Genomic DNA, 15,314 nt, shown 5'->3' with positions numbered 1-15,314 from the left:
CGGGGTATTTTGGAAAGAGGAGAGCAGGAGGGTAGGACACACCAAAATAGTCCAAGATGCAACAAAGATACAGAAAGCCTGTTCCCTTAGAGGCAGAGAAAGTATTGCTGGAATTGAAGTATGGTAACAATTTTCATGTTTCTACGTGTCTTTAATATGACTTCTATTTCTGAAACTCTTACTCTTTCCTCGATCTTTGGTTGCAAGGAAAGGAAGAAGAAATGCCAAACTAAAGGGGCAAGAATTCACTATTAGAAATTCATTTATATTTCTTGAAAAGCTACTGTGCGTATTAAATACTCAATGAATATCTGAGTGAATGAATTTCAGATAGATATTTACATATTAAAAATGCTCCCATTCTTCTGTTTTGCAAACACCATCAGCCAAAAACAGCCCTCAAACCTCGTTAAGTAGCAAGATCATGTAAGTTCCGAACAACATGTCCTCTGTATTACTTCAAGAAATGTATAAAATATATGTCATTGCAAATTTAGCATTTTGAAACATAGGAAACCAATCCTATAAAAATCCTTACCAAGAAAAAGGGAAGTTGTTCAATAAACCCCTCCCTTTAAAACTTTCGTATTTCAACTTCATAGTTACTTGGATTATAATGTGCATAAGCATTTGAAATCTATAGAACTGTGATGGTGACCAGAAATGCCCTGCATAGTGCCCTGTACTGCCCCCCACACTCCCAAACTATTAAGTTTATCATTACCCTGATTCTGATTAGCCTTTATCAAGAATTTACACCGAAAAAAAAAAAAAGAATTTATGTAAAAAGACAGACTCCCTCTGGCCTCACTCATTCATCGAGAAATCTTTAATTAGATTATCTTATTTGTCAGAAAGAATAGCCAAGTATTTTAGTGATTCTGAAATCTTTTAATATTATCCTTTTATTTATCTCGGGAGCTACAGAGAAGCAGAGCAGAGTCTGATAACATGTGACTTTATCACAGGCCACCACCACTGGCCTCTGTGAGGAGGCGGTGCTGTCCTGTGCGCTCAGAGATTCACGTGAGGAATATCCCTGAAAAAAGCAAAGGATAGATCCTATCTGGATTTAATGCAGGGGGCTAATATATGACTTTTTGTAACTAATAAAATTTCAAGGACTGACAGCAAATTTCTGATTTGCTTTTCCCCCAGTAACATGTCTGCTTTGAATTATGCAGAAAGAATTCTTCTTCCTGCCAACTTGTTTCAATTCCCTGTGCGAAATCATCCACAGAACATTGTCAGAGGTTTCCTATAGAAGTTCATTTCAGGATTCCTCAATCAGTGGGGGAACACACACACACACTCACACACACACACACACACACACACACACACACACACAGTCCTTTTCCCCCTGTTTTGGAGTCAGCAAAGGAAAATGTATTCCATTGGTAAGGTCTGTGTCTGGTGCTTTCCCTTTCTGAAAGCAGAGACAAGGATTAGTCATCAGATGAGGGAAAGACGTTTTCGCTCTCACCCCCGGCCAGCGTCCTGTTTTATGTACGCAGGCCCGCCCTGTGTGTAGGTGGAGTAGGCAATTGCCGTGTGATGTGATTTAAGAGGTGCTGGAAGTCCTGCCTGTCCAAAAATAGCCCCCACAGCCGCCTGTTGAGTTCAGGCACAGTGTCCATAAAACCCCAGTTTAAATGAAATGAAACTGCATTTTCAGGCTGTTAACCCCTTACATCCGTTATCCCATCAGCATGCCTTTATTTATCGGAGATAAAAGCTGGACCCTGGGGGGGGGGGGATGTCCCTGCACAGGGAGTGCAGGGGACGGGCTCGGCAAGGTCCAAGACTTCCGGGAATGGGACAAGAGTCACCCACCGTCCCCAGAAGCAATTTCTGCATAACCATGATTGAGTTTGTTGGAACTACACCTCTTCCACATCCATTTGGTCAGGGAGTCTGTCTTTTATGAATCACCGTTGGATGGAAGATGACATTTTCTCAAACAGGCAATGTTCTTTGCTGCGACCCTTAAAGAAGGCAAGAATAACAACAGCTCACATTTGGAAAATGCCTCTTTGAGTACAAAATCCTTTCACGCGCCATGTCAGATCCGATCCCGACAACAGCCTTGTGAGGTGGACTTAACATCTGACTCTTCTCAGGTGGCAGATGGGGAGAGTCTCAAAGATGTTAAGTGACTTGCCCCACCGCCAGGAGGCAGCTAGTAACGGCAGAGCCCCGCGTTGGGACCCAGACATTCTGACTCCAAATTCAAGGATCACTCTGTTAACTTCAAGTTCCTGGAGACACAGCCCCTGTAGTCAAGGAGATGATGGTTAAGTGTAATCCACTTAGTGACTCACCTAGACAAAAAAGCAAGCTCTAGGAGTTTGTTCGAGTGGCATTCCTGAGGAAGTGTTTCCCCTTGTCCTAACGTTTCTAAAAGCACTGTGCCAAATGCAGGCTTCTGCAGGCACACATTCAGCCTCAGAAATTTGAGTTAGGTTTTATCAGGCATTCACATCCTTGTCCAGGCAACAAACATCTCCCAGCTAGAATACTGACTGCTTTGCGCAAAGCTCTAAAACACAACAATAAGCCAAATTAGATAGGGGAAATAAAAACATGAATTGGTGGAAGTTAACTTAGAATTTTCTCTAGAAGCCCTTGGGATTTAGGGGTTTTCTGAGACTTGATAAAAAGTGGCGGTAGAATTGGATAGGCATTATGAAGTGACTGTGAAGTCTAGGATTTCTACTTTGCTCCGTAGCTGAGCACACATGGCTGTATTTCTTTACAGTTTTGTACTAACTCTAGCCATTATGACACTCCATTCACGTTATACTCCTCTGCTGGTAAGTGCAAAGTGAATAGAATTATGTAAAGTTGAGACTTAGATGTTTCCATTTATTAGCCAAATAACCCTGTTCAAATTCCGTCTCTTTTATGAAGTCTTCTTGGATTCTCCTAGGCAAAATCCATCTCGCTAAGTTATATTGTGGGTGGGCATGAGCATGAGAAGTCATGTGTTATGCCTCACTAAAACCCCAGTGCTCTAGGCTAGCCACCCTAAACTATTGTGATCACATATCCTATCAGTTAAAAAAAATTGAGCAATTATTCCGTATACAGTGTGGGTGTATGTGTACAGAGAGAAAGAGGTAAAAGTGTGTAAGAATACAACATCGTTGAACATCCTCAAAAATACAAATTGAAAAGGAAGAGATAAAAATGCATTGAATCAGGAGTTCTAATAATTTTCCCCTTCCTGGAAGATAGTCTTGTACGTGGCCAGAGATACATTTGGAGACCAAAACCACTGATTCGAACACATTGGTGGCACACAACAAACGTTTGTGTAATGGGTACATGAATGAATGAACCCTCTCCTATACCCACAGTCTCTTTGGCACATTAGGCATTGTCCAGGACACCGCTTTCTAAATTAGCGACCTCGAGCCACTCACTTATTTGCTTTCCCGGTCTTTGAGCACACTGGCTTGGTGAGACGAGGTTCCGGCTGGGTGTCAGCCCACACTCACCTGTTGCAGGGGACCCTTTTACAAGGCACAACCTGTACAATGCCTGTGAAGGTCTGTGTGACTTGGGTGCTGATTCTTTCATTCAGCGTATGCACTTTATCCATTGTTCACCATGCACCTGTCACAGAGTTAATGCCAGCCTTCAACCTGGAAAACAGATACGGAAATGAGCAATTCTATTACCATATGGTAAAAAGGAAGTTTAAAAAAGTGTGATGAGTGCACAGAACAATGCCTAAATCTTCCGAAAATTTTGAGGGAAAGGCTTTAGGAAAAGAGCTTGAAAGCCGAATGGGGAATCGACCAAGTGAGGAAGGAGTGGGAATTCTAGGTAAAGGAATCAGCTCCTTCAAAATCATGCAGACCTGGGGCGCCTGGGTGGCTCAGCCGGTTAAGCATCCAACTAACTCTTGATTTTGGCTTAGGTCATGATCATAGGGTTCATGGGATTGAGCTCTGGGACAGTGTGGAACCTGCTTGGAATTCTCTCTCTCTCTCTCTCTCTGCCCCTCCCCCACTTGCACTCTCTCTCTCTCTCTCTCTCACTCAAAATAAATAAGTAAACATTTAAAAAACAGAACAAAATCATGCAGACCTAGGATGCCACAGCATGACCAAGGAACTATAACTGAAGTCGAAGGAGCAGCCAGGAGAGAGAGAGACTAGACAGGTGCATCAAGGACAGGTCACCCAGGGCTTGGCATTCCCCGCTGAGAAGTGTGTGTAGTTTATCGTGAAGGTGTGGGGGCCCCTGAGGAATTCTGAGCTGGGAAGTAGTATGAGAGGTAGAGATGTTAGTGTCAGTGTGCGGGAGGGAGCATTCTGTGGGAGGCTGGAGGGGTGGCATGGTTAAAAACAGTCCACTGCCGTATAGCATTTGCATTGTGTATATACTTTACCAGCTGTTCTATCATAAAGGCAATGCAGTTTAATTGTAGAAAATCTGGACAATGTAGGGAAAGCATTAGTCCACATAACAGCAGGGAGGGAGTACGGAATTGAAAATTATCTATAGAATATTCCATCATTCAGAGATGTAGCCTTCTTTTTAAAAATGGGGATGATATTATATATGCTTTCTATCATATCCTTTTCTCATATTATGACATGAGCCTTTCTCTAACTCCATATTCAGCGTCTGTATAATAGAAAGCATATCTCTATTCAATAATTCACTTAACCACTCCCCCTTTTCTGCTTTTGCTAAATTTAGACTGTTTACCAACAGTTACGACTCTGATTGTTTCCTTATGCAAAATTTCAAGAAGTGGAATTACTGAGTCAAAATATATCAATCTTTTTAAAGCTCTTGACACGTACTGTCAAAATGCATTCGAGACAATTTGTGCCAATTTACATTCCTTCTAACAGTTCCAGCTGAACCACACCCTCTTCAACATGGTATTTTTTATCTTAGTCTGTTTGATAAGCAAAAATCGTAACGTCAGACACTTAATTGTGTTTTTATTGGCTATGTTTTGTGAGTATGGAATTCATCAGAATGAAATGATTATGTAATTCTATTTTCAGATATCTTCTGATAGTGGGAGGGGACCCTCTATTGTCTAAATTCAGAATGGGGAATATTTGCTCTAAGTGATTTCCAAACAGATTTCAGGTGCTGTGAGGGATAAAAGAAAGAAGCCATCACCCAAGCCCTGTACAAACTCAAGGTCACCACAGGAGAAGGACACACATGTGCCAGATTGCTAATGAAGGCACAGGAGAGGGGTCGGCAGATATTAGAAGCGGGACCCAGGGGGAGTGATCTCAGGTAGGAAGTCTGGGAAAGGTTGACCCGGGAGGCTCTTTGGTGTGAGCCATTCCAATTTCCATCCTCTGCTTGCCTCCTTGTATGAGGTGCTCAAAGTTCCATGCCTCAAAATCATCTGGAGGGCTCATTAAAAATGCCAATTCCAGATCCCAGCCATGGTGATGGTGATCAGGGGTATCTTCAGGCAAGTCCAGGAACACATCTTCTGTCCTAGCATCCAGGCACTTCTGAGCTTGCCCTTGGAGAAATGCAGCCTCCCTCTGTCCCCATGTTGCCCACAGAGCCAGGAAAGGGGCCATCATCCCCCGCAAGGAACTCTCCATCTTACTCTGGACGCCCCTTGCCGGACACACAGAACTGAACTGCGGCTCCACTTATTCTCACCCTTCCTCACTCCTCTGCACTGCCCAGTCATCCATTTGTCCTATTCATTCTATCTTTCATTTCGAATGCTTGTGCTGGTGCTATTCTGAGCGCTGGAGGGACAGAGGAACATGCCATCAAAGGCCCCTGCCTTTGTAAACATCCAAAGGCCCGGATATCCAAATGGCAATCTGTTGAGTTTTGCCAAAGTAACAGTGACCTGGAAGGGGCCAGAACATGTTCATGCTCTGCTAATTCCCTTGCTTTTCAAGGTAGATGGTGCTGCTTCCCCGCCCTGGGCTTTGTCCGTAGCCTCTGAGCAAATGAGAATACCTCTGGTAAACATGCGAGCCTCTAGTGTCAGAAGCAGATGACAGTTAAAGCTGGAGGGGGAAGGTCCAGAATGTAAACTCTGAAATATGCATTCAAAGCATCTTGAAGTTTGCCATGGGTTACCAAGACCTCCACTAAAGCCTGGGGTTTTTTGCTACATATGATGACTCACTGAAGAAAAATAAAATGCCAAGACTCACAAGGAGACCTCTACACATTTGATCATGTCTCTTACCTGCTCAAAACTCTCTGTGTCTCATTACTTTCAGGATTAAATCCAAATCCCTTTAATATGTCATTCAAGTTCCTGGTGTCCTCGCCAGTGTCAACTTTCCCTTAGTCCTCCCCCTTTGCCCACCCCTCTGCCACTTCTGTCTTCCCCCAACCCCCCATCACCTGTACCATGCTCCCAGCCACTTTCTAGTTTCCTGAATATGGGACTCTCTCTGGCCTCCGTCGTTGTTCTGTCTGGGATCCCACCCTTCCTCTTTCCTTCCCTCCTCCCCCATTTCGCACTGCCCAGGCTCAATCAGTCACTCCCACTGATCCTTCAAAACTTCCTGAGGAGTGACACCTACAGGAAACCTTTGCTATCTCTCCCAGTTTAGAGGAGGTGCCCTCCCATGGGCCAGCACACCTTCTCTCACCTCCATCACTGGGTAGGGCACAGGATGCCATAGGATGTGCTCTGTGCACACTGTAGTGGGCCTTCCCGCCTCGACTGAGAGCTCGTTATGGGCAGAGGCTGCTGCTTTTGTCTCTAGATCTCTAGCATGGGGAATGTAGGGGGTGCTCTGTAAAATATCAGATAGGTGAGTGACAGGGTGGATCCTTAAAGTGTGAGCCAAGTAATTCCTAACCAAGAATGGCTCCATCTCAACAGCTGGATGATTAGGAAGGGACATGACTGGGATTGCATCACCAGAACAGTCTGTTTCTAGAACAGGTCTCTGAGGAAGGGTAAACAGCATTGGCAATGCACCCTCCAGAAGGCCCAAGTTAACTCAGACTTGATCCAGGTCAACAGGAAGATCCAAGCATGGGTGACTCATGATAGTAGGGGCTCCAGGTAGTGGTGAAATTTGCAATTAAGCATTGTAAAACATGGTTCACAATGACCATCTGATTTAATCCGTACAGTAATTATTTGCTAAACATTTATTATGTTCTAGGCTTTGATTTCTGATCAGTGGGGGAAAAATAGATAAAAACTGATGCCCTTATGGGAAGGGGAAATAAGAGAAAAGATAAAGCATGTATTATATGAGATGGTAATAAATGCTCTGGAGAAAAAGAAGCATAGAGTGTTGGGAGTGTGGACAGTAGAAGGAAGTTTTCTAATTTAAACATGGTGGTCAGAGAAGATAAAATTGAGAAGGAAACCCTTGAATAAAAAACCCAAGGGAGGTGAGTTTTGTGGATATCTGAGGAGGAGCCTCCCAGGCAGGGGAAATAGCATGTGCGAGAAGGTTCTGATGCATAGTGGCCGGACACCAAGAAGACAGTGGCTGGAAAGGAGTGCTAGAAGAGGAATGCGACCAGAGGTGGGCTCAGATCGCATAGGAGTTGATCTGGAGCTCCCGGGAGGGTTTGGAACAACACCTCCAGCAGGCAGTGGGAGCGTGGGGCTCAGAGTCGGAGCCTACGGAAGGGAAATCTGAAGGGAGTGTTCTAAACTGGCAGTCTCGCTCATAACTCCTTGGTGGTGCGGTTCAGACTCCAGTGGAGTTCAGGAGAAAATGCTAGCCAATTCTAGAAATGAGAAGCAGATAACCCTCTGCAGACTCTAGAATCATGATGCCATATATAAAGATCAATACCACCATTAAACACCAGTGCCCTTGAGCAAGGGACCACCTCTCGGTGCCCCATGAATGTCTGATGTTAGGTTACTGGTTCCTGACTCTGAGATGAATAACCATGTCAAATGATACCTGTTAGAGGGAAAGCCAATAGCCTCCCTGCCTCAGACAGACGGACTCAGACTTTAGCGTGACCATGAGGCTCTGAGAAGGTCATCAGTTGATGAGCTAGGACTGAGGAAAGCAGATCAAAGGATAAAACCAGACCAATGACGCTCTACTGCTATACCAGACAGTTTCAAGATGGCTTGCCTCGAACGTGCTTTCTTAGGGTGACCAACTGTCCTTGGTGCCAGGGACTTTTTTAGTGTTAGCTCTGAGAATACCACACCCTGGGGAACTCCTCTGTCCATGATTCTCATGTTTAGCATATACATGACCTTGGTCCCAGTTCTTAAACTCCAGGATTCTTAGGAATCCCTAGAATGCTTGTTAAAATTTCCTACCCCCAGGCCCTCGCCTCCAGAGGTTGATTTGGTAATTTGGGGGGGTAGATCCTGGGCAATCTGAATCTTTAATGAGGGTCCCAGGGATTCTGGAGCTTACGGAAAACTATGTAGCATCCATTTGCTCATAAAGGGTGCTGCCAGTAGCCAGCCAGGAGCCACCCATATCCTCTATGCTTCCTCTCTAACTAATGAGTCAAGGACATGAGGGAGGGACAGAGACACTGAAAAACAAGCCCTCTTTGTGGGACAGGTTTGGGATAGATTGAAAGCTAGGAGACAACACGAGCCCTGAAGAACACCACCAGCAACCACGCTGGAAAAGCATAACAGCTTTCCCATAACTGTGAGGAAACAGAGTACTCTGGGGGAAAGTGGAAAGTGCTGACATACCAAAGGCATTCTTCACCCAGCAGGACATTAGCAGAAATCTCCCTGCACGCTGTCTTCTCAAGTGGCCAACTTGGTGTCTCTATATTGAAAGAGAGAAAGAAAGAAAGAAAGAAAGAAAGAAAGAAAGAAAGAAAGAAAGAAAGAAAGAAAGAAAGAAAGAAAGAAAGAAAAAGAAAGAGAAAGAAAGAAGAAAAGAAAGATAGATAGATAGATAGATAGATAGATAGATAGATAGATAGATAAGGGGCGCCCGGGTGGCTCAGTCAGTTAAGTGTCCAACTCTTGGTTCCGGCCCAGGTCATGATCTCACGATTTGTGAGTTCGAGCCCCACATGGGGCTCTGCGCTGACAGCATGGAGCCTGCTTGGGATTCTCTCTCTCCCTTCCTCTCTGCCCCTACTCCACTAGTGCTCTCTCATGTGTGCAAAATTTAAAAAATAAATAAATAAATAAATAATTTAAATCTGAGGCAAACTGAGAGTTAACAAGGGACTCAACGGTGAAACTGCCAACATGTGGCTTAAAGACACTGGCATGAAAAGGCCACAGAGGAAACCATGGATGAAGCAGTGGTTCCTCGAAATCACCTGAGAGCCTGCTAAAACAGACTGTGGGGCCCCTCCCGCAGTTGTGGGTTCGGTAGTTCTGGGGTGGAACCCACGAATCTGCACGTCTAACAAGTTTCCAGCTGATGTGGGTGCTGCTGGGAAACACACCTGGATTATCCCTGGTGGGTTTTTTGTTTTTTGTTTTTTTTTTAAGGTCTCTTAATTTGAAAGTCTGAATCTCACCATGTCCATAGCAGCTTGGTCACCTTACTTCTGACTTGAGAAAATAGAACTAAAACTGGCTTAAACCAAAGGGGATGTACCGGCTTGTATAACTAGGAGCCTAGGCAAGCCTCAGGGTAAGCATCGGCCGAGGCTCCAGCCCCACCCCCTCAGTGCCCTGACCCTTCCTGTATCCGGGAGGTGGCCAGGGTGGGGGTGGGGGGAAGGGTGGTGGCTACAGCAACCTGCTCTTCAAGCCTTTTTCCAAAGCTCTGTCACCACAGATCTGGTGGCCCCAGAATAAGACTCCTCACATCCCACTGGCCTTAACTAGATCGTGTGCTCATGCTGGACCAATCCTTGATGGGGCTGGGGCCGGGGGGGGTGGGGCAGGGGGCTAGGGGATGGGATTACTTCCAGTACAAATAGGTCCACCCATGGAGCTGTGGTTGCCCTGAGGCACATGGGCCAAATAGGAGAGGAGTCAATCCCCGAAAAGAAGTCAGATTCTCCCAGGAAGAAAGCGGGGATGATGGGTGGGCAACGAGCAACCTTCAGCCTGGGAGGTGGAAGGTGGCATCTGAGCCAAACGGCAAGTGACACGTGCGTGTAATGTGGTGTCGGGCGCAGGAAGTCCAGGGACCAGCCATATCCAGATATGTAGGTCTGGCAATGACTAGCAGGGTCTGAAGTGGCAGGACTCAGACTGAGGCAGGATTTCAGGAGAAGGACTTAGGATTTAACGAGGAAGAGGCTAGGAAGTGGAGGTGGCTGCCAGCCTGAGTTTCTGACTTTCTACGGGACTCAGGCTATGGGACAAGACACTGATGGAGCCAGAGGGAAGGTCACTGGCCACCTTTACCCTCTTAGAGTTCTTTTTAGCTGGGCCTGACAATTAAATTGGCGTTGTCCAGAGTAGCAGGAGACAGAAACATACACGTGTGCATCAGTTTTATGTGACAAGGGAGCCCCCATAAGGAAATGAAGATCTCGAAAAAATGGCAAAACCCGTGGGCCTTTATATCCAACTGAACAGAGAGGCAATGTGAAAAAGCAGGGAAACGGTGCGGGGAGGCTAAAGAAAATTGAGCATTTATTTTCACAAGGCCTGTTTGTAGAGAATTCTCTGTCTCAACTTCTCATCCTTGATGATGCTAATGTTTCATTTCCCCTGGTATAGGGATGGCATCTTTCACACGGAAGCTTTTTATCTCCTGTTTTCCACAATCAAGAAAAGGGGAGGTCAGAATGTTCTTCTCGCACCAGCTGTTTTTTAAGCGCTTTGAGCTCAAAATAATCTTCATGCCAAAGTGGTATATTTTGGGGTGGTGTATTCCGCCCCCCCCCCCCCAGAGCCAGTAGGGCTGAGAACTCTGAGCCTCAGGTCCCCGCTAGGTCTCAGGAAAAAAAAAAAGCAGCTCAGCTATTTCTAGTAAGAAACACTAGATAAGATATCAAGAGTATTTAAACATAAAACCTCGGGCTAAGAAGCCCTTCATCCCTCCAGCCAAGATGAGGATTGGGTGCGGAGACTGGGGAAAGGCTGAGGCACTAGATGGGACTCCAGGAACTTCAGCGGAGGGGTGAAAAGGCCTACTGTGAGGCCGCAGAATATGGCGATGGCGAGCAGGACTGGAAGAAGATCGTCTGGGTTCAAATCCCGTCTCTACTACTCACTTGCCGCGTGATCACCAGGCCTCCCTTTTTTTTATCAATAAAATGGGGTGATAAGAGGACCCACCTGGAAGAGAAGGCAAGAATTAAATGAGCTGGGATATCTGAAGCTCAAAATAAAATGTAGTGCAGCACAATCCTTGACCTGTACGTGGTGGGTGCAATGTGACCATTTGCACGTTCCTTAGGCTGAGAACCTACTCCTGCTTGCCATCTATTCCTACAGCTTTGCAATCATTGCTGAAAACATTTGAAATAACTCTGAAGACAGCATTCCCACCCTGATTGAATGAGTGAGCCTGCTGTATGCCTACATCCCTACGTATTCTGTGAGGTCTGCGAGGGGGTTTAGATGAGTTAGGTAAGGATAAGGATCTGACGTCTGAGCTCCTAGAGGAGACAAACCCTGGTCACCAATAATCCTGATATGAGAGCTAATTCCCTTAGGAAAGGTTCGAAAATGTTGTAGGCTTGTTCAGTTGTAGCTTTCATCACAAGCTGAAAGAACCAAGAATGACTTCGGAGCATTATGGGACCAAGGTGGGAGCATTATGGGACCAAGAAAAAGATCTTGATCTACAAAAAAAAAAAAAAAAAAAAAAAAAAAAAGATTGCCATGATTATGGAAACATATGTTACTAATACACACATAAGCTAAGGCACATCTGAACTTTCTGTATCATTCTTCCATATATTATCACATTCAGCTTCATGTGCCTTTATATATTTTGTAGGTATACAAAAACCCGATCACTCTGTAATAAAAAGGAGGGAAGCTTTGCATTATCCTGCTTTGGAAGAGTAATTCCAACAAACGCTTCTAAAATAGAGTCCTGTGCTTTTTGACATGGGCATATTAGACGTTCGAAATGCGCGTCTCCTTTGGGAAAATCCACCCCATTTCAAATTATACATGCCCGTGAAAGCACAGATCTGTTCTACCTTCCATGTATTTTGTTATTGCTGCTTCTGAAACTTCCTTACAGCCCCAAAGAAGTCTTAATCCCTGTCAAATGTTATTATGTTACCGACTTTTATGTAGTCTTGAAAGGGGTTGTTTATTTAGTTTCAGTGACTTCTCGTTACTGCCAAATATTATTTCATTTCAGCACAGATGTAAGGGGTCCAATGACTGGAATTACTTTACAAGCCTGACATTGTCGAGAGATGGGTACCAGTTTAATTATGGACAGCTGAAAATGATCTGGGAGTCACCTGCTATGGGTATTTATCATCATTACGAACTTCTCACTGCTGTGGTCTGAGCACCTCCACAACGTCCCGTATGCGTTGGACAGGCAGTGTGAGCCATGCGGAGCCTACATCTTCCGTCACCTTTAAACCTACGTATAGACAGCTTAATATTGCTTGATTATTTTCTTTTCCTCCGCTCAAAGTGAGAAAATATGTTTCAGCCATTCCTATTCCTTTCCTTTCCTCTTTTTCTGTCCCTCTCCGTTGCCTCCTCTCCCTGCAACCCATATCCTTCCAGCTGTTTTTCCAATTATGCCTCATTGGAAATTATTCATTACTTAAAGAATGTGAATTGGGTAGACCAGACGTGTAGAGGATCAAGTAATACAATGACTGCAATATAGCTGGCACTCAGTAAATGCAGAGGGAAGGAGGGAAGGGGGGGCATGGAGGGAGCAGGAAACGGGGACTGCGGGATTGCAGAGCACTCTTCGAATGGGTCCTCCAGCTCACAGTTCAGGAGAAATTAGGAATAGCAGCCCTCCTCCTTCTGCCCGTGCCCCCCTCCCCGCACAACCCTCCCCCCATTGCCATCGCACGCCGTGCCATAACAAAGTATGGTTTCACACCTTCTCTTTTTATCTCTGCTTTCCCTACATGGATCTTGATCTGTTTTGCTCAGAGCAGAGAAAAGGGTTAAATGAAAGGAGAGGCCAGGTTATCACCTGCTGATAATAAATTGAGGTCACTGTCTACCTGCCTAAATGCACTTCACTCCATTCCTTTTCTCTTTTTCCCCAGCCTGGACTGTAAGGCCTTCCAGAATGTCAACTTTTTCCTGGAGAGGAGCATAGTAACAGTAAGCGCTAACCTCAGTGAGGGTTTACTGCGCGTATGTCATTCGCCATGCTAAGACTTCTTATGCGTTATTTCAGTCAATTCTATTGATGGTCTTTTTCATTTTTTTTTTTTTACTGTTTATTTTTTGAGAGAGAGGGAGACAGAGAGACAGAGAGTAAGCGGGGGAGGAGCAGAGAGAAAGGGAGACACAGAATCTGAGGCAGGCTCCAGGCTCCGAGCTATCAGCACAGAGCCTGACACAGAGCTCAAACTCACAGACCACGAGATCACCACCTATATGGAAGTAGGACCCTTAACCAACTGAGCCACCCAGGCGCCCCATCAATTCTATTTATGTTCTGTTTCTGTAAATCAGTGGTTCTCAGTCAGAGACAATTCTGTCCCTCTAGGGAACATTTAGCAATGTCTGGCGAGACCTCTGCTTGTCACAACTGGGTGGAGGCCAGGGTTGCACTAAAATATCCTGCAAGGCACAGGGAAACCTCCTACCACAAAGAACTACCCGGCACAAAATGTCAACCATGCCACTGTTGAGAAACCTTGCTGCAGATTAAAAAGCTGAGGTTTAGGGGGGCCTGGGTGGCTCAGTGGGTTGAGTGTCATACTTCGGCTCAGGTCATGATCTCGCGGTTCATGAGTTGGAGCCCCGCTTTGGGGTCACTGCTGTCAGTACAGAGCTCACTTCAGATCCTCTGTGCCACTCCCTCTGCCCCTTCCCTGCTTGTGTGTGCTGTCTCTCTCTCTCAGAAATAAATAAACATTAAAAAAAAAAAGCTGAGGTTTGAGGGGGATTCATTCACTTGCCCAAGACCACCCAGTGGTATCTGAGAAGTCTAGGATGCAAGCACGGCCTGTGCTTCCTCATCATGGTGCACACAAATCATTATAACCTCCGGGGCCCGTGTGCCACAGGAGCTAAGATTCTCAGCAGGAATGTTCCCATGAGAGGGTACCTCCATGAGTCATTTGCAGACCCCCTGCCCGTCCATCCTTTGCACCAAATATGCAGAATGGGGCCCATCCAAATGCTGGAAGTTTTGTAAAATACACACACACACACACACACACACATGTGCACGCGTGTGCACATGCGCACACATGCAAACGTGCACACGCACACACTGCAATAGTTCCTATTTAATGTTATCAGTAGATATAACATGTAAGATTAAAGCAGAATGCATAAGCAAACACTGATGCTACCCAAGCAACAAATTTTGAAGATGGCACATGCTGTTACACAGCCTACTTTGACGAATAGGTTCTACATATTTAATCCGACGTGTGTTTAACGGTAAACATAATATCTTGTGTTCTGTAGGGTAATTAGATAGAAATGGCAAGTAGTCCATAGTATCACTTTTTCAAGTGCCTAACAAAGGTGTTAGTATTTTTCTTTTTTAGTAATTCTTCAACCTCCACAATCTCAGTTTTGACCCTGGTTTTCGATACAGAGTATCTTCGCGATCTTAATCACCCCACAGGCAGCTGTGCACATAAACACGCATACTCTTGTGCACACACACGCACACGCAGACACGCCCCAGGTCTTGTTCCCAGGGCAGTTTCCGTTGCCTTTATTCCTCCCTCAGGGCACCTACCTGCCCTCTAACCCTTTCTCTGCCCCACTCACCCATTCACTCGCCCTCTCTGATGCTCCTCAGACCCGGATCTGCGGGAGATTTCCATTTGCTCTTTAGATCCTTTCCCCTGTATGACCCAGTCCTGGAATCTAACCGCAGCTCCCAGCAGTGAAACCCAAGGGTGGGTACCTGGGAAACCCGTCAGGTCACCCCAGTGTCGCCATCAGTCCCCCCAGGCCTCCGAGCAGAGCACCACAAAGACAGAAACCGTATTTACCTTTCAGCTCGACTCTGGCATTGCAAGATTTCAGGTTAGCAAGAACGGCCACCCTCACCCCAAATTCTAAGCAGCCACACCTATGACTTCCTGCTTGAAATTATTTCACAGTGTCTAGTCGTTTCATCCTGTCACTAGGGGGTAAAATCTTAAAATACAGCTAACCCACTGGTATGAATGAACTTCCTTCAAAGTGAGTTACCAAGTTAAATCTTGGCTATTTTAGTGGTAAGAAGGATTTGAACTAAAAAATAACTAAGAATTGAAAATTAGAAGTTCGG

The 15,314-nt window shown here is 45.3% G+C and overlaps 1 protein-coding gene and 1 long non-coding RNA gene across 8 annotated transcripts in view; one reads left to right on the top strand and one right to left on the bottom strand.

Moving 5' to 3' along the window:
• Window positions 1-15,314, top strand: part of SPAG17 (sperm associated antigen 17) — a 236,569-nt gene that overhangs the window by 45,897 nt on the left and 175,358 nt on the right. The window contains exon 4 of one of the 7 annotated variants that reach the window (XM_045033354.1): window positions 13,114-13,171. The exons of the other annotated variants lie outside the window; for them this stretch is intronic. Within the exon in view, the coding sequence (XP_044889289.1) occupies window positions 13,114-13,171 (58 nt within the window). The remainder of the gene's footprint in view (window positions 1-13,113; window positions 13,172-15,314) is intronic. 7 annotated transcript variants of the gene reach the window in all.
• LOC123379030 lies at window positions 1,694-8,774 on the bottom strand. The gene is made up of 3 exons (XR_006582954.1): window positions 8,675-8,774; window positions 3,504-3,650; window positions 1,694-2,276 (listed from the first exon to the last, which is right to left on the bottom strand). It is a non-coding gene; the product is annotated as an uncharacterized LOC123379030 (long non-coding RNA).

This window comes from Felis catus, chromosome C1 (genome assembly GCF_018350175.1).
Source record: "Felis catus isolate Fca126 chromosome C1, F.catus_Fca126_mat1.0, whole genome shotgun sequence".
Classification (NCBI taxonomy): Eukaryota; Metazoa; Chordata; class Mammalia; order Carnivora; family Felidae; genus Felis; species Felis catus.
This window is presented reverse-complemented; position numbering and strand designations above follow the sequence as displayed.